The 17,790-nt window shown below is 39.7% G+C and overlaps 1 protein-coding gene across 6 annotated transcripts in view; it reads left to right on the forward strand.

Annotated features, from left to right (window-relative positions):
* The window catches only part of ECPAS (Ecm29 proteasome adaptor and scaffold), a 124,280-nt gene that overhangs the window by 90,879 nt on the left and 15,611 nt on the right, over nucleotides 1-17,790 (forward strand). For all 6 annotated transcript variants that reach the window (XM_034967978.3, XM_034967977.3, XM_055117736.2 and 3 more), the window contains 11 exons: nucleotides 233-287; nucleotides 1,093-1,207; nucleotides 2,155-2,223; nucleotides 3,872-3,989; nucleotides 4,252-4,419; nucleotides 7,659-7,738; nucleotides 8,673-8,778; nucleotides 9,540-9,587; nucleotides 10,776-10,897; nucleotides 15,389-15,539; nucleotides 17,564-17,629. In XM_034967978.3, the coding sequence (XP_034823869.1) occupies nucleotides 233-287; nucleotides 1,093-1,207; nucleotides 2,155-2,223; nucleotides 3,872-3,989; nucleotides 4,252-4,419; nucleotides 7,659-7,738; nucleotides 8,673-8,778; nucleotides 9,540-9,587; nucleotides 10,776-10,897; nucleotides 15,389-15,539; nucleotides 17,564-17,629 (1,098 nt within the window). The remainder of the gene's footprint in view (nucleotides 1-232; nucleotides 288-1,092; nucleotides 1,208-2,154; nucleotides 2,224-3,871; nucleotides 3,990-4,251; nucleotides 4,420-7,658; nucleotides 7,739-8,672; nucleotides 8,779-9,539; nucleotides 9,588-10,775; nucleotides 10,898-15,388; nucleotides 15,540-17,563; nucleotides 17,630-17,790) is intronic.

A 17,790-nucleotide genomic window follows, 5' to 3' on the forward strand; every position in this document is an offset into this window, starting at 1 on the left:
GTGCTTGAGATAGGAAGGCTCTGTTGGGGCAATGGTCAGCTTGCATGTGTTAGACTACGTGTAAGTGGTGCAGCTCCAGGTGATTTGGGCCACCTGTAAAGATGAGAGCAAAACAGCGATTGTAACTGGCTTGGATAATAAGACTACAAATTTTGTACACGGTGAGAGCAAGACTCTTATTCTCTCAAAGAGGTAGAGTTTCAGTGTTCTAATGCCTTTTTTCTTCTTTCAGTCTCATCTTAAAGAAATTCAAAGTGCGTTTGTTTCAGTTCTATCAGAAAATGATGGTAGGTTGTTGGTTAATATTTGATTTCTAAACTTAATTGAACTTGTATTTTAAATGTTCAAAAACCTGGATTAATGAACATGAAAGAAAACTTTCTTGAGCTGTGCGATTAAAACAATTATTAAACCTTATTTGTTAGTAGTAAGGATAAGCATTATGTTAATGCTTAGAAACCAAAATTTCTAGTTAGGATACAGGAAACTTAGATTCTTTCTCATTTATTGGTTTATACATTAGAACATGTTCCTCAACTCTGCATTTTAAAATGGAGCCGAGGCCTTCTTTAACATTAGTATCTCTCCTAATAGCTTTTTTCTACCTCTGGTTACTTTTCCTCTCTGATTTAAGCTAGGAGAGAGTGAACGTATATGTGTTAAATCTTTCAGTACTAAGCTTTGTTTTATAACTTGTTTTAAACATATGGCCTTGCATTGGCTTTTAAAAGTTAGGTCTGAGTGTATTGAGATCTTGTGAGGCTGTTTTATCTCTGATGTATCACTTACAGCCCATGGATAATCTGTCGCTGCACTGTCCAGTGACACTGTATAGGTCCATCAGTATTGTCTAGATTTGTGAACTGGATCTTCTGTGAATGTGGTTCTCATTTACAGTAACTTGTGTGGTGCCATGTCCACTGAAATGATTTATTATTATTTTTAACAAAATAGGCATATTGATTCTGTTTTTATATCTTTACTTTGATATCATTTTGGGTCAGTGTCAACATAACTTTAAAAATTTTGATTTCATAGCAAGTAGACAAAATTTTTTTTAAAGTGATACAATCTTGTCTGACTTTCTTGTAGAACTTAGCCAAGATGTTGCATCAAAGGGCCTTGGGTTGGTTTATGAACTAGGCAATGAACAAGATCAACAGGAATTGGTTTCTACACTTGTGGAAACACTTATGACTGGCAAAAGGTATGGTGAACTTGAAAATTTTAGATTCAAGCCCATAGAGGAAGTCTCTACACATAGTGGGAATATGCTGGAGAAGGAAGATTCGGCTTTCCATTTTTTGGTTTATGAAGCCTTTTCTAAATTGCGAGTCCATAATGGTTGTGCTGTGGATAGCACAATTATTCCAGGGTATACTGTTAACTTTAGGAGCATGCCACTAGGTCAAGCGTCGAAAGTTTAATGGTCTCAGATAATTAATGTATTGGATTAGAAAAATGCCGTAATCACTGTTGGCTAAATGGAAGTTAAGATACGGAGAAGAAGCTTGCATATCATTCATAGTCTAACCCGTGAAGAGTGTGAGGGGAAATCATCTGTGTAAGGGATTGCTGCTTTATGTTGCCTCCCTTGTAGGAAGGATAGTTTTTCATGTGCTACCACATTTAATTCAGTGGAAATTATGTGAAATGTCTTTTTCATCTGTTAATTTGTTCATTCTGAATTCATTTTATAAAATTTGCAGCCTGTTGGAAAGGGCTGTTTTTTTTGTGTGTGTGTTGGAGTCTCGCTCTGTTGCCCAGGCTGGAGTGCAGTGGCACGATGTCAGCTCACTGCAACCTCTGCCTCCCTGGTTCAGGCGACTCTCCCGCCTCAGCCTCCCGAGTAGCTGGGACTACAGGCGCGTGCCACCATGCCCGGCTAATTTTTTGTATTTTTAGTAGAGATGGCGTTTCACCATGTTAGCCAGAACGGCCTCGAACTCCTGACCTAGTGATCCACCCACCTCGGCCTCCCAAGTGCTGGGATTACAGGTGTGAGCCACCGCGCCCGGCCGGAAAGGACTTTTATATCTTGTACACAGTAAATGCTTGATAGGAAGTTTTATCACTTTGTAAATGAATCATATTGGCTAGTTGAATGTTGGTATGAAAAGCTTGAAGCTTATTGAGATTATTGTTTTGGTTTAGAGTTAAACATGAAGTTTCTGGAGAGACGGTGGTATTTCAAGGGGGAGCTCTTGGCAAAACACCAGATGGGTGAGTATGCTAAACCCATTGAATGGTAAACATCTTTAAATATATATATGCATTTATTAGTCTGGTAAATAGAGCAGTCATGAAGTTGATTTCTACCCTCTTAGGAAATGTTATCTATTGGTGGAAGAAGAAAACTTACATGGAAAAAAGTCTGATGTCTTTTTTTTTTTTTTTTGAGATGGAGCCTCACTTTTGTTGCCTAGGCTGGAGTGCAGTGGCGTGATCTCGGCTCACTGCAGCCTCCGCCTCCTGGGTTCAAGCGATAGATTCTCCTACCTCAGCTTCCCAAGTAACTGAGATTACAGGCACCTGCCACCACGCCTGGCTAATTTTTGTATTTTAGTAGAGACGGGGTTTCACTATGTTGGTCAGGCTGGTGTCGAACTCCTGACCTCAGGAGATCCACCCACCTCGGCCTCCCAAAGTGCTGGGATTATAGGCGTGAGCCACTGTGCCTGGCAGGCTGATGTCTTAAATTGAGTGTCCTGGGAAACAAACTCTGAGATAGATTTCTGTGTGGGAAATTTACTGGGGAGTGCCCTAGGGGTCACTTTTGGGGGATGGGGAAGCAGGATAGGGCCTATGACTGAGGGAGGGGCAGAACTGCTACCATCGTTTCAGTGGATACCAGCCTCTTGAGGAGCTCCGAGCTGGCACAGGTGGCCTTTCAGAGTTGTTCTGCTTTGAGGCATGGAGCCTGGCCCTTTATGTCCTCTCTGTCACCAGCCATTGGTGGTGGGCTGCTGCGTGGGAGCCCATGATGTTGGGCTCTCAGGGCAGTTGTGGGAGACTGACTAGGCCAACAGTTGTCAGCTCTCAGGCAGCTGAGTCCTGCGGAACACCTGGAAGCATAGCTAGGTGCACCCACTGCCGCTAGTTTTGGGTGGCCTTATCTTAGAGGCCACTACTTTAGCATTTAAAATAAATTCCTTGAGCTTGACTGCCTTTATTTTATCATGCTTTATTTCTACGGATCGTTAGGCAAATCTTTGCTGGTTGCAGGGCCTTGCTGTGGTGTCACACACGAGCCTGCTTCATTGTTGTCTGCAACAGGAGAAAGCTGCAGTTTGTTCCATCGTTGACGTTCCCCCACAGTACACTGTTATCACATCAAAAGTTGTTTTCATTCTACTTACTCTCCTTGTAGACTCCTTCTAAGTTTTTAAAAAAGTGCTTACATTTTACAAAATAACAAAACGATTAGATATTTGAGCCAATATTATTTGTTCAGAGGAAAGTTAACAAGACTCAATCAGAATTAGGGTGGTCTAGCTTAGAAAAGACTTAGGGAAGACAGATGTTGTCTTCCAATGATTCTCTCTTATGATCATGTGAGATTATGCATAACATAATGAAGAATTATTGAGTTGCATCTCCAGGTGGTGAGTGGACCATGGCTATGGACTTAGAGGTGCATTTAGGTCATTTATCAGCAGCAATGTAGAGGGGTTTAGGAATTGCTAATAGTTGAATTAGGTGACTTTTTATATTCTTACTAACTTGTTTTCTGTCTCCATGGTGATAACTCAATATTAGAAATTGAGTGAAAATTTGATTTTAATATGTCCTAGTAATATTGATGATGTAATTTTTTAGGCTGGAGAGAGAGAAGTATATTATTGCCTACCTCTTTTTCTTTGTTTCCAAGTCAGGGCCTTTCTACTTACAAGGAACTTTGTTCTCTGGCAAGTGATCTTAGCCAGCCAGATCTGGTGTATAAATTTATGAATTTAGCCAACCATCATGCAATGTGGAACTCTAGGAAGGTAAGTTGCTATCACTGGACAATTATTTATTTTTTTCATGCAAACCAAACATGCTACATTGGCAGACAGTGGCAAATGATATGTAGTGCATTTTGTGAAAGTCTGTGCCTAATGAGAAAGCTGAACCCCACAAAGCTGCTATTGATTGGAAAGCCCAATAAATCAGGCTGTATTTAGGCATAAGTTTGGAGGGAGAATTTTTTGCTATGTTAATATTTTACTATAATGGTGCATCTGAGTCACTTCAGCCTATTATTTTTAGGGTGCTGCTTTTGGTTTTAATGTAATTGCTACCAGAGCTGGAGAGCAGCTGGCTCCTTTTCTGCCTCAGCTAGTTCCTCGACTTTATCGTTACCAGTTTGATCCCAACCTTGGCATTCGACAGGCCATGACAAGTATTTGGAATGCGTTGGTCACTGACAAATCCATGGTAAGTGTCTGTGAACCCCTGTGTTAGGAAAACACTGTAGACTGTCCAGGGTCATGCATAGGATTTAAACCCAGTGTCCATCTTCCTTTCTACTTTTTATGCTTACTTGTTTAAACAAATAAATTGTCTTTCATTCCATGATTTCTTCCTTCTTCCAAGGTATCAAAGATGTGTATGGCAACATTTATTGAAATATCCAAAAGGGAAACAATATAAATGTCCACCGGGAAGATGGTTAAGGAAATGATTATGTATTCACACAAATGGAATAGTAAATGTGGATAGGGACTGTTGATGGAATGGAGAATGGGTCATAGTCCCATCTCCAATGAATTCAGTTAGTTGGGGAGACAGACAAGGAGGCAGGCAATTGCCATTTTGTTTTCTCTGTTGGTTTCCTCTCATCTGGCTGTTAATCATGTTCTATCCCACTTTTAGATATTAAGATTTCTCAGGGCTTGTCTCTGAGTATCTTTTGCTCTCTAGCCTTCTCTATATCAATCAGTTCCAAGGCATGTAAATGTCCTCTTTATTGTGAAAGTTCCCAACCTTACACTTTTGGTCCAGATGTCACTTGCACTTTAGACATGCATATGTAACTGTTTACTTGAAAATTTCACTTCAGTGTTGTTTCAGAATACCATAAACCCAACATGCCCAGAACAGGACTTAAAAAATAACCTTCCCCCTCTACTCTCACTGTTTACCTGTTTGCCCAAGCCAGAAAACTTGGTGTCATACTTTATTTTGATCTGTGTCTCACCACCACCCCCAGTTGAATCTAGTAGCAAATTCTGTTGATTCTGCTTCCAAAGTATTCCTTGAATCTACTCTCTTCTTTCCCTAATTCTTTACTGATGAATAGGTCATCATCATCTTTTTTTTCTCTTTGCCGTTCTTCATTTAATTATCTACATAGTAGCAAAAGTAATTTTTAAAAATGCAAGTTAGATTGTGCCATTTTGGGTTAAAATCCTTTAGTAGCTTTACAGCTCACTTTAAATAAATTCCATGATCCTTACTATGTCTTACAAGTCCCTGCCCGTAATGTGGCCCCTTCCTGTCTCTCCTGTCTGGTACTAGGCTGAATATGTTTCTATTCTTGGTGGTAGGTACTTGAGGGTTCAGCTTTGAAGACTCAGTGAGTTTTGCTTGCTCCAGGAGAACATGTGGCACTTTTGGGTCAGCCAAGATCTAGTAGGCCAGTGGGCTTTGTAGGTCTGAGCTCAGGACACAGGCCTAGACCCTTGAGACGCGAGTGTCATCTCTGTAAGTGAAAGGATTAAGCCACAAGTGTGGATGAGATCATCCATGGAGAATGTTGAGAGAAGCAGACATAGGAAGACATCAGTTTGTTATTTACCTCTTTGTCTTGGTTTTCTTACATGTAAGTAAGGATAACAAAACCTTTCCTACCTACAAAAGTGGAAAAGCCGTAAATTTTTGAGAATGTCAGCATTGGTATAAGACTGATTCTACCATTATTTTGTCATTATTACCAAGTTGCTAAGTGTATATCAAAACAGAACAGAGGCTTAAAAAGTAAAACTCATCTTTCATTCTGAACAGTCATGAACCAGGCACTGGGTAAGGTACTGGGGATAAAAAGATGAGTGAGACTCTGTGCCTCAATAACTGCACTGATGATGAGTGAGACACTGTCCCTCAGTAACTGCACTGTTGATGAGTGAGACACTGTCCCTCAATAACTGCACTGACGATGAGTGAGACACTGTCTCTCAGTAACTGCACTGACGATGAGTGAGACTCTGTCCCTCAGTAACTGCACTGACGATGAGTGAGACACTGTCTCTCAGTAACTGCACTGATGATGAGTGAGACTGTGTCCCTCAGTAACTGCACTGATGATGAGTGAGCCACTGTCTCTCAGTAAGTGCACTGACGATGAGTGAGACTGTGTCCCTCAATAACTGCACTGATGATGAGTGAGCCACTGTCTCTCAGTAACTGCACTGACGATGAGTGAGACTGTGTCCCTCAGTAACTGCACTGATGATGAGTGAGACTCTGTCCCTCAATAACTGCACTGATGATGAGTGAGACTCTGTCCCTCAATAACTGCACTGACGATGAGTGAGACTCTGTCCCTCAATAACTGCACTGATGATGAGACACTGTCTCTCAGTAACTTTACTGATGATGAGTGAGACACTGTCTCTCAGTAACTGCACTGATGTTGAGTGAGACTGTGTCCCTCAGTAACTGCACTGATGATGAGTGAGACACTGTCCCTCAGTAACTGCACTGATGATAAGTGAGACTCTGTCCCTCAGTAACTGCACTGACGATGAGTGAGACTCTGTACCTCAATAACTGCACTAACGATGAGTGAGACTCTGTCCCTCAGTAACTGCACTGATGATGAGTGAGACTCTGTCCCTCAATAACTGCACTGACGGTGAGTGAGACTCTGTCCCTCAGTAACTGCACTGATGATGAGTGAGACACTGTCCCTCAGTAACTGCACTGACGATGAGTGAGATTCTGTCCCTCAGTAACTGCACTGACGATGAGTGAGACTCTGTCCCTCAATAACTGCACTGATGATGAGTGAGACTCTCCCTCAATAACTGCACTGATGATGAGTGAGACTCTGTCCTTCAATAACTGCACTGACGATGAGTGAGACTCTGTCCTTCAATAACTGCACTGTCCTGTACAATAACTGCACCCGACCCCCTTGAGGGTCTCCAGTATAGTGAAATAGTGCAGTTATTGTATGATTTTGTGTGATGCTTCTTCAGAAGGTGCTGTGGGAACAGAGAGGAGAGTACCCAAGCTAATCTTCTCTGGGAAAGGATGGCTAATATGAACCTTGAAGAAGTAGGAGTTAGCCAAGCAAGTAGGACCTGGGAAGGGGATTGTAGGGAGAAGGTGGCATGTGCCAAGGAATGGAGGTGAGACAGAATATGGTACTTTTGGGTCTGGATGAGTCGTGGAAGGCTTTGTGTGCATGCCTGGGTGAATGGACTTCATTCTCATGCACTGAGGAAAATAAAAGCATCAAACGTACATTTTAGAATGATCACCTGGCAGCTTTATAGTGACCAAAGTGGGAAGAGATTTGTGGGCTGAGTGGCCTAGAGAGACATGGAGGCTGTAAAATATAGAAACATGGTCAGTGTGGTTAAGTGTGGTTAACCAGTGTGGTTAAGAGTTGAATAATTTGATTATTGATGGATTTTGCATTTTAAATTTTATCCTTTTGCTTTCATTAGGTGGATAAATATTTGAAAGAAATTCTTCAAGATTTGGTTAAGAACCTTACAAGCAATATGTGGCGAGTTCGAGAATCCAGGTACCATTTTTAGGAATATAAGTTTAGTCAAATAAAACTGAATTATTTTCCCTTCAAAATTTCTAGGTTTTATACTTTGTGCAAAAGGAACAAATTAAAACTACTAAAAAGCTGGCCGGGCATGGTGGCTCACACCTGTGATCCCAGCACATGGGGAGGCCGAGGTGGGTGGATCACCTGAGGTGAGGAGTTCAAGACCAGCGTGGGCAACATGGTGAAACCCCGTCTCTACTAAAAATACAAAAATCAGCTGGGCCCAGTGGCATGTGCATGTAATCCCAGCTACATGGGAGGCTGAGGCAGGAGAATCGCTTGAACCCAGCCAGGGGGCAGAGGTTGCAGTGAGCCGAGATTGTGCCATTGAACTCCAGCCTGGGCGACAGAGTGAGATGAGACTCTGTCTCAAAACAAAGCAAAACAAAAAACTACCAAAAAGCATATTTCTTGTTGGCTACATTAGTTATTTTTCTTTAACTGTTTAAGCTTTGGTCAATGATTTTCCTAAATTGTCATAGTTTATGTAAGTATGAAATCAAAGAAGTTGAAGATTACCTGTTAAATTGGTAGACACCAAGATGTATTTTGTATTGTCATGACTTTATAGTATAGCATTTCTGTATACAAGTTAGATTCATTCGGTGCCCAGTGTGTACGTGGCAGTGTGCTAGGCCTTGGGGGCACACTGGTGAATAAAAAATGATGTGTCATCTCAAAGGGATTGTATTATAGTTGTGGGAAACAAGCATTTTATAATTGTAAATTACATATATATATGGTATATTTGAGGGACCTGGAGAGAAGTCATTGCTGTTTTGGGGTGAGGGGATGAGAACTCGAATTAGAGGCAGAATCTGTATTCTTTTTTAGTATAAATGTTTCATAGTAAAATACTGACCTTCTTCATCATATATTGAAATGAAATTTTAATTTTCAGCTGTTTAGCTTTGAATGATTTATTGAGAGGAAGACCCTTAGATGACATCATTGATAAACTTCCAGAAATTTGGGAAACGCTTTTTAGAGTACAAGATGATATCAAGGTATTATAGAAATAAATCAGCATTTATATATACAAAAAGTTAAATTGGAATTATTAAAATATTTATGTTGTGTATGTCAAAATTCCATTTCCAGATAATTTTAAGAGACCAATGTTTTCCCCCAAAGTTTCAGTCTTAATGTGTCTGTGAAGTTGCAAGGTTGGGTATCCTTAGATCTAAATTAAATACACTTAGGGAAAAAAGCTGTATACCTTCTTTCAATAGAGATCTCATGATTCTATTGGATTAGGGACAAATAACAGTTTTGGACACAGTAACAGTATTTTGATCAGTTCTGTAAATGGGATTAATTAATTCTCAAGTAATGTGGCCAATTCCTCTGAATTTTTCTTGGGCAATCTTAATTTTAGGTATTTTGATATTTTACCATTAAAATTAGGCACTTCAGTTTTACCTTTCTTTTTGCTTTATTTATTGGAGGCTTTTAAGTGTTTCAGAATTCTCACATAGATCTTTATGTATTTACTTTTATAATACATTTAGTTTCTCAACTGTTAATAGCTAAATTTTTTAAGGTCAAAATAGGTTACAGTTAATGTTTAAAAATTAATAGTATGGCATGGTAATGTGTTCCTTGATGGGCAGAGAGTCTGATGAGATACCAATTTTTTTAACATGATGTGAAATGTAAGATTTTCCACCAATCTCTATAGGGCCTGAGGCAATTAAATTGCAAATTGTAGAGTAGATGATAGTGAAACTCTCTAACTTGTATGATGTCACACTTTTGTCATTTTTAGGAATCTGTACGAAAAGCAGCAGAACTAGCTCTGAAAACTCTGAGCAAGGTGAAAACCCCGTCTTACATTGGGAATGGAGTGGGGCAGGGTTCTGGGTGACCATGACAATGATTTACTTACTGTCATAGGAAAAGACATTTAGTTGCAGTATAATTGGCTTCATGTTGTAGTTCACTACTCTTAGAATGAATGAGAAAGTGAGTGCTGTAAACACTGCAGTGCTAGTGTGTTGAACAGAGTATACTGTGGTCTCTTTAAATGGTGAAATTAAGATAAAACTTCGACTTAACCCTGAAGAGCACATCACTCAGTTAGATCAAGCAACACCTGTCTTTTCTCTTGCTTTTGCTGTGTTTATATATAAAGCTACCTTTCATATTTGTGAGGTTGGAAAGCTTTTTGAAACTAAATTATCTCCCACTTGAACTTGATTTTGTGATATATCAGGAACTTTACATTCTAGTTGCACAAACCTTGCCATAGGTCACATAAGTAGTAAAACCAGGTTTTAAATACAGGTGTTTTCCTGTTTCACATGTGATCTTGACCACTATATTGTGCTGTGACCCAGCGTTATTGATGATGATGATGATGATGATAACACTTCAAAACTTCTTTATTTAATTTTTTATTTAAATTTTTTTTTTGAGACAAGGTCTTACTCTGTCACCCAGGCTGGAATGCAGTGGCGTGATCACGACTCACTGTAGTCTCGACCTCCCGGGGTCAGGAGATCCTCCCACCTCAGCCTCCTGGAGAGCTGGGACCACAGGTGTATGCCACCATGCCTGGCTAATTTTTCGTATTTTTTGTAGAGACAGGGACTCTTCATGTTGCCCAGGCTGGTCTCAAACTCCTGGGCTCAAGCAATCCGCCTGCCTCGGCCTCCCAAAGTGCTGGCTTTATAGGCGCGGGCTACTGCACCCAGCCCTAAACCTTTTTTAAAGTGCTTTCTTACATATTTTCTGATTTGATCATCATCTATTTTGTTCTGTATTTCACAAATTGGAGGACCAGTGCTTAGAGAGTGAAATGCGTTACCAAATTTTCTGTTTAGTTCTTGGCAGACCTAGGACTCAATCTCCGATCTCATTCCTCTGTGTCTCTGTAGTGTCAGAGAAAGTAGATTCACTTATTCTTCCCTGTGGATATGTGAAGTAGAAAGTCTTTTGTCAAATGAATTCTTTATTGGATGAGCGGTCACTTTCACTAACGTCCATGCTCTTTGTATGTGAGGTCTGTGTGAAAATGTGTGACCCTGCCAAAGGAGCAGCTGGCCAGAGAACCATCGCTGCCCTTCTGCCTTGCCTTCTGGACAAAGGAATGATGAGCCCCGTGACGGAAGTTCGAGCCCTCAGGTGTGCATCCGTTGATGAAATGAATGTATTGGATTTGCTCAGTTCCTAGAAATTGTGTTTCTTTCAAGGTTAGATTCTGGAAAATATGGAGAAAGAGGTTTAGGAGAATGACCCTTGGGTCATTTGTGAAAACTTGTGAGTCACAATATTTTCACAGAAACATTCTCATGAGACCTTATTTTTGCCTAGCATTCTGAGTCAAGCGTGTTGTTCTGTTGTCATCAGCCTCTGCTCCCAAAAAGCACATCTTCCTGTTACACTCTAGGTCCTCAGGAGCATGTTTGTTCATTATAATATTTAGTAATATTTCACAGATTATTAGATTTAAGAGAAGCTGTTTACCACCTGCAACGATGAAATATTCAAAAAATGTACTTACACATTTTGATATAATATATGGCTACTTTAAGTTAAAACCAATAGTGTAGGATTCTAGTTTGTATGTTTTGTTTGTTTTTAAACTACAGTGCTGTCTAGGAACTTTATCTGTTTCATTGTTACTTCACTCTTAAGAGTAGAACAAATTATTAATAATACTGCCAGTGGTATTTCATGGCAAGTAGATAGTTGATGAAAGAGTTTTTTTTTTAGAAGGACTCACCTAACAAATGCAACGGCATGATGCAATTAAGAGTGTCACTTTGGCTGGGCCTGGTGGCTGGTGCCTGTAATCCCAGCACTTTGGGAGGCCGAGGTGGGCGGATCACTTGAGGTCGGGAGTTCGAGACCAACCTGGCCAACATGGAGAAACCCCGTCTCTACTAAAAATACAAAAAAAATTAGCCAGGTGTGGTGGTGCATGCCTGTAATCCCAGCTACTCGGGAGGCTGAGGCAGGAGAGTCACTTGAACCTGGGAGGCGGAGGTTGCGGTGAGCCCAGATTGTGCCATTGCACTCCAGCCTGGACAACAAGAATGAAACTCTGTCTCAAAAAAAAAAAAAAAAAAAAGTATCACTTTTTGCTCTCCTCAGTAAAATAATCTAAGTAGTGATCATTAGATGCCCCTAAATCCACTGGGTGAATGGCTGAAGAGAACTTTATAATGATTCAGGGCAACCAGACCTGAACCTACCAATCACTCCTTATAGCACAAAAAGACAACCAGTGCATGGTGATGTGATGGAATAGGAGGAATAGGACACACAGCATTGCCTAGGAAGGATTCTTTTTGTGTGTGTGTGTGTGTGTGTGTGTGTGTGTGTGTGTGTGTGTGTGTGTTTTTACAAAATTGAACGTGAACTCAGTTTAGCCTGTAGATCTGTACAGGGGAAAGAGGAACATGTTAAATGACATGACTGGAATACAATCAAAGAGGACAAAGGAGAAAAAAAGAGGAGAGAGGAGACTGTTAAAAAAGATTTAAGAAATGCAGTAGATTGCAATGTGTGAGTGAGCTTGGATTCTGATTCAAACATGCCAACTGTTTAAGAAGCTAATGAAACAGAAATTTGGATACTTGATATGAAAAAATCATTAATATTTTTAAAGTGTGAAAATGGTATTATGATTATGATAAAGAGCCTTTGCTTTTAGATATTCATAGTGAAGTTTAGTTAAGGGATATGCTTTCAAATGCAGTCACACGTCACTTAGTGACAAGGATATTTCTGAGAAATGTGTCGTTAGGTGATTTCATGGTTGTGCACACATTAAGTTGGAAAAATGGTGCAGTTAGATTGCTTGATGCAGGGTTGCCACAAATCTGTTCACTTCATGTCTCTATGTCATATTTTGGTAATTCTCACAGTATTTCATACTTTGCATTACTATTATATCTGTTTTGGTGATCTGTGATCAGTGATCTTTGATGTTATTTTGTAATTGTTTTGGAGTTGTATGAACTACACCCATTTAAGATGGTGAACTTAATTGGTCAGTGTTGTGTGTGTCCTGATTGCTCCGCTGAACAGCTGTTCCCCATCTCTCTCCCTCTTCTCAAATGTCTCATTCCCTGAGACACAACAATATTGGAATTAGGCTAATTAATAACCCCACAATGCCCTCTGTCTAAATGAAGGGAAGAGTTGCCTGTCTCTTACTTTAAATAGAAAACTAGAAATGATTAAGCTTAGTGAGGAGGGAATGTCATGAAAGCTGAGATAGGCTGAAAGCTAGGCCTCTTGTGCCAAACAGCCAAGTTGTGAATGTAAAGGAAATGTTCTTAATCGAAGTTTAAAGTGCTATGTTAGCCAACACACAAATGATAAGAAAGCAAAACAGCCTTTTGCTAACAGGGAGAAAGTTTGAATATTCTGGATAGAAGATCAAATCAGCCACAAAATTCCCTTCAGCCAAAGCCTAATCCAGAGCAAGGCCCTAACTCCCTTCAATTCTATGAAGTCTAAAAGAAGTAAGGAAGCTGCAGAAGAAAAGTTGGAAGCTAGCAGAGGTTGGCTCATGAGGTTTAAGGAAAGAAGCTGTCTTCATAACATAAAGATGCAAGGTGAAGCAGCAGTTGCTGATACAGAAGCTGCAGCAGGTTATCCAGAAGATCTAGCTAAGATCACTGATAAAGGTGTCTACACTCAACAACAGATTTTCAATGGAGATGAAATAGCCTTTTGTTGGCAAAAGATACCATGTAGGATTTTCCTAGCTAGAGAGAAGTCAGTGCCTGGCTGCAACGCTTCAAAGGCCAGGCTGACTGTCTTGTTAGGGGCCAGTGCAGCTGGTGACTAAGTTGAAGCCAGTGCTCATTTACCATTCTGAAAATCCTAAAGCCTTAAGAATTCTGCTAAATCTGCTCTGTGCTCTAGAAATGGAACAACAAAGTCTGGATGACAGCTTATCTGTTACAGCATGGTTTACTGAGTATTTTAAGTCCGCTGTTGAGGCCTACTGCTAAAAAAACAAAAACAAAAAACAAACAAACAAAAAAATAACAACAAAACAAAAACCAAACCAAAAAAAAAACCCCAAAGATTCCTTTCAAAGTATTACTGCTCATTGACAGTGTGCCTGGTCACCCAAAAGCTCTGATAGAGAGGTACAAGGAAATGAATGTTTTCATGGCTGTTAGCATAACACAACGTCCATTCTGAAGCCCATGGATCAAGGTGTAATTTCAACTTTCAAGTCTTACTATTCAAGAAGTATATTTTGTAAGGCTAGAGCTGCCATTGATAGTGATTCCTTTGATGGATCTGGGCAAAGTAAATTGAAAACCTTCTGGAAAGGGCTTACCATTGTAGGTGCTGTTAAGAACATTCATGATTCATGGGAGGAGGTCAAAATGTCATTAATAGTTCGGAAGAAGTTGATTCCAACTTTCATGGATGACTTTGAGGGGTTCAAGATGTCATTGGAGAAAGTCACTGCATATGTGGTGGAAATCGTAAGTGGGGCCTGAAGACGTGACTGAATTGTTGCAATCTCCTGATGAAACTTGAACAGAAGAGGAGTTGCTTCTTATCGACGAGCAAAGAAAGTGGTTTCTTGAGATGCAAGCTACTCCTGGTGAAGATTCTGTGAACATTGTTAAAATGACCACAAAGGATTTAGAATATTTCATAAACTTAGTTGATAAAACAGCAACAGGGTTGGAGAGGATTGACTCTAACTTTGAAAGACGTTCTAATGTGGGCAAAATGCTATCAAACTGCATCTCATGCTACAAAGAAGTATTTTGTGAAAGGAGGAGTTGATTGATGCAGCAAACTTCATTGTTGACTTATTTTAAGAAATTACGACAGCCACGCCAGCATTCAGCAAACACCACCCTGATTAGTCAGTAGGCATCACCATTGAGGTAGGACCCTCCACCAGCAAAAAGATAATGACTCGCTGAAAGCTGAGATGATCAGTAGCATTAAGATATTTTAAAGTTAACTAGTGTACTTTATTTTAGACATAATGCTATTGCACACTTAATAGACTACAATATAGTGTAAACAAAACTTCTATACGCACTGGTAAACTAGAAAATTCATGTGGCTTTCTTTATTGTGGTGGTCTGGAACAGAACCTGCAGTATCCCCAAGGTATTCTTGTATGATCTTATGGGACTACTGCTGGACATTGTGGTCTGTTGTTGTTGACTGAAATGTCTCATGCAGCACATGACTGTAATACAGTGGCAGGGGGGAATAGCGGCTGTATGTATGGAGGAGGTATAAATGAAACAAAATTGGTCAAATGTTGCTAATTGTTGAACTGGGTGGAGAACACATGGAATTTCATGCCTACTATAAATTCCTACCATAAAATTTCACTATAAATATAAATTCCTACTATAAATAAATACATGGAACTTCATTCCTACTATTAATGAAGGTAGGCTTTTCCTACTTCATTTATCGTTCTACCTACCTCTATGTATGCTTGAAAGTTTCTTTAATAAAAGTTAAAAAAAGTAATGCCCAGACCAGGCTCTGCAACCATGTGAAAATATGCTTTAATGCAGTGAACTGCAGAACATCCTCATGGTTAGATTTGTAGGTCTTCTCACTTTTGTTAAAAGGACTCAGGAGTTGTGTTCCATATGTTTGTAGCATTAACACCCTTGTGAAGATCAGCAAAAGTGCAGGAGCCATGTTGAAACCGCATGCACCAAAACTCATTCCAGCTCTGCTAGAGTCCTTAAGTGTATTGGAGCCCCAAGTTCTCAATTATTTGAGCCTCCGGGCGACAGAGCAAGAAAAGGTGAGTGGATAGCACAGGCATATTGGTAAGTATCATGAGGGAAGAGCCCTGTTAAGATACCAAGGTTCATTTGAATGACACTGTCACTACTGTTACCAGAACTCACCCTCTGTCACCACATGCAGTGTTTTACTGTTTTTTTGGAGAGAGGTTGTCAGCTCATACACTGTCTTGTGAATTGGATGAAAACTGAAACTTCCATCTAAAAAATGAATTAACATTTGTTTAACATAGTTTTTTGTATATTTCAATTTTGTTAGGGCTTGGATCTATACCTTCAGAGTCCTTCCATGGGCTCCCTTGCCCTGTAAGCAAAGAGTATTTGCACCTAGACTTTGGCATATCTCAAAATCGTTCTGCTTTTTAGGTGTAATGGAGTCACCTGGTCTCTGATCAGGGTCATTTTTATTTTTATTTTTTTGGAGACGGAGCATCACTCTGTCACCCAGGCTGGAGTGCAGTGGCACCATCTCAGCTCACTGCAACCTCTGCCTGCCAGGTTCAAGCGATTCTCTTGCCTCAGCATCCCGAGTAGCTGAGATTACAGGTGAGCACCACCACACCCAGCTGATTTTTTGTATTTTTAGTAGAGACAGGGTTTCACCATGTTAGCCAGGATGGTCTTGATCTCCTGACCTCGTGATCCACCCGCCTCAGCCTCCCAAAGTGCTGGGATTACAGGCGTGAGGCACCGCGCCCGGCCTGATCAGAGTCATTTTTTAAAACTTCAGATGAAACATATTTATTGTGAAAAGTTAATACAGAAGGATAGAAAGTAATCCCATAGAAGGTCTCCCAATCACCACAGTATCATTCCCTGAGGAGCACCTGCTGTCAAAAGTTTCCTGTGCCTTCTCTCAAATTCCTTTTTAGTCATAGGCTACCAAACCAAACAAACATACTAATTTAAAAATAGTATCAGACCGTGAATGTTGTCCTGTGATTTGTTTTTTAAATTAACAGTATCTCATGTCTATATATACACTTATTCTTTTTAATGTATGTGTAGTGTTCTACAGTGAGGTGATTTTGAATTTTTGATGGAGAGGTTTTGCAACATCAAAGGTTTTAAGTGTTCTTTTTTTCTCCGTACGTTTGGCACTGTTGAATAACGTATGTGTGATAACAAGAATCTCATTTTTCTGATTTGCACTCTTTTCCTAGCATTGTCCATTGCCTTTTCAATATTGTATTAGTCGTTTATATTTCTTCTGTGATTGTGTTTATATTCCATGTCTATTTTTCTATTTGACTGTTTTTTTAATTTATTTTTTTATTAGAACTGTTAAACCCTGTTATATACAACATGTTTCCTCTGTTCACTATTTGATCTTTAACTTGCCTAAACTTCTCTAATAACTTACTCTCTTTACCCTTTGCCTCTAATATTGCTGTTCCTTCTTCATTCATTATTTTTCCCTCTTTCAGCAGTAGACTTGCGCCTTCCTGGGTGCCCATAGGATGTTTACTAAGCATTGAGAATTTGGAAACATAAATTCTAGTCTAAACTTGGTAGCCCTAGGCAAGTCACTTGTGTATGCCTTACTTTTCTCCTTTATCATATCTGGATAGTGTTAACCTCTCCTTCAGCACAGTTGTTAGATTAAAATACCTTCATAGATACGAAGGGTGATTACAAAGTTAAAGAACTGCACATATAAAATTTTCTACTGCTTAGATACAATTTTAAAAACCTTAGAAATTTGTTTAGTCAGTTCCTTTATTTAGTGGATGGAGAACCTCAGGCTCAAGAAGGCTGGATGACTTGCCCAGAGCCATACTATGCTGATTTCTTAACTGTTATCTGAATTTCTCACCTGTAGTGTGGTGCTGGATCTCCTGGTAAATTGTTGAGTGTAGGTCAAAAGAAATTAGAGTTAGACTTGATGTTTGCCTTTGTTATAGCTACGGATTATTTTTTTTTTAAGTTCTTTAGTTTGGAAGTGAAAGTCTTTTATGGGTGTTTGTGCGGATTATTCCTAATTAATTGAATGTGCCGAGTGACTTTAATTTCTCTTCTTTAGGCTGCGATGGATAGTGCTCGGCTTAGTGCTGCCAAATCTTCTCCAATGATGGAAACAATCAACATGGTGAGTGTCTTAAATAATAATGAGAGGGTTTGTTTGCGTACCTGAAAGTGTAATTCTTCAAAGTCTTCAGGCTACGTTAAATGAAGCAGAGACTTATGGGATGAGTCAAGCAGCTGTTGTGACTCCAGTTTTTTCTTAGTATATTTCTCTTTTCTTCTCTG

Source organism: Pan paniscus, chromosome 11 (assembly GCF_029289425.2).
Source record: "Pan paniscus chromosome 11, NHGRI_mPanPan1-v2.0_pri, whole genome shotgun sequence".
In the NCBI taxonomy this organism is placed as follows: Eukaryota; Metazoa; Chordata; class Mammalia; order Primates; family Hominidae; genus Pan; species Pan paniscus.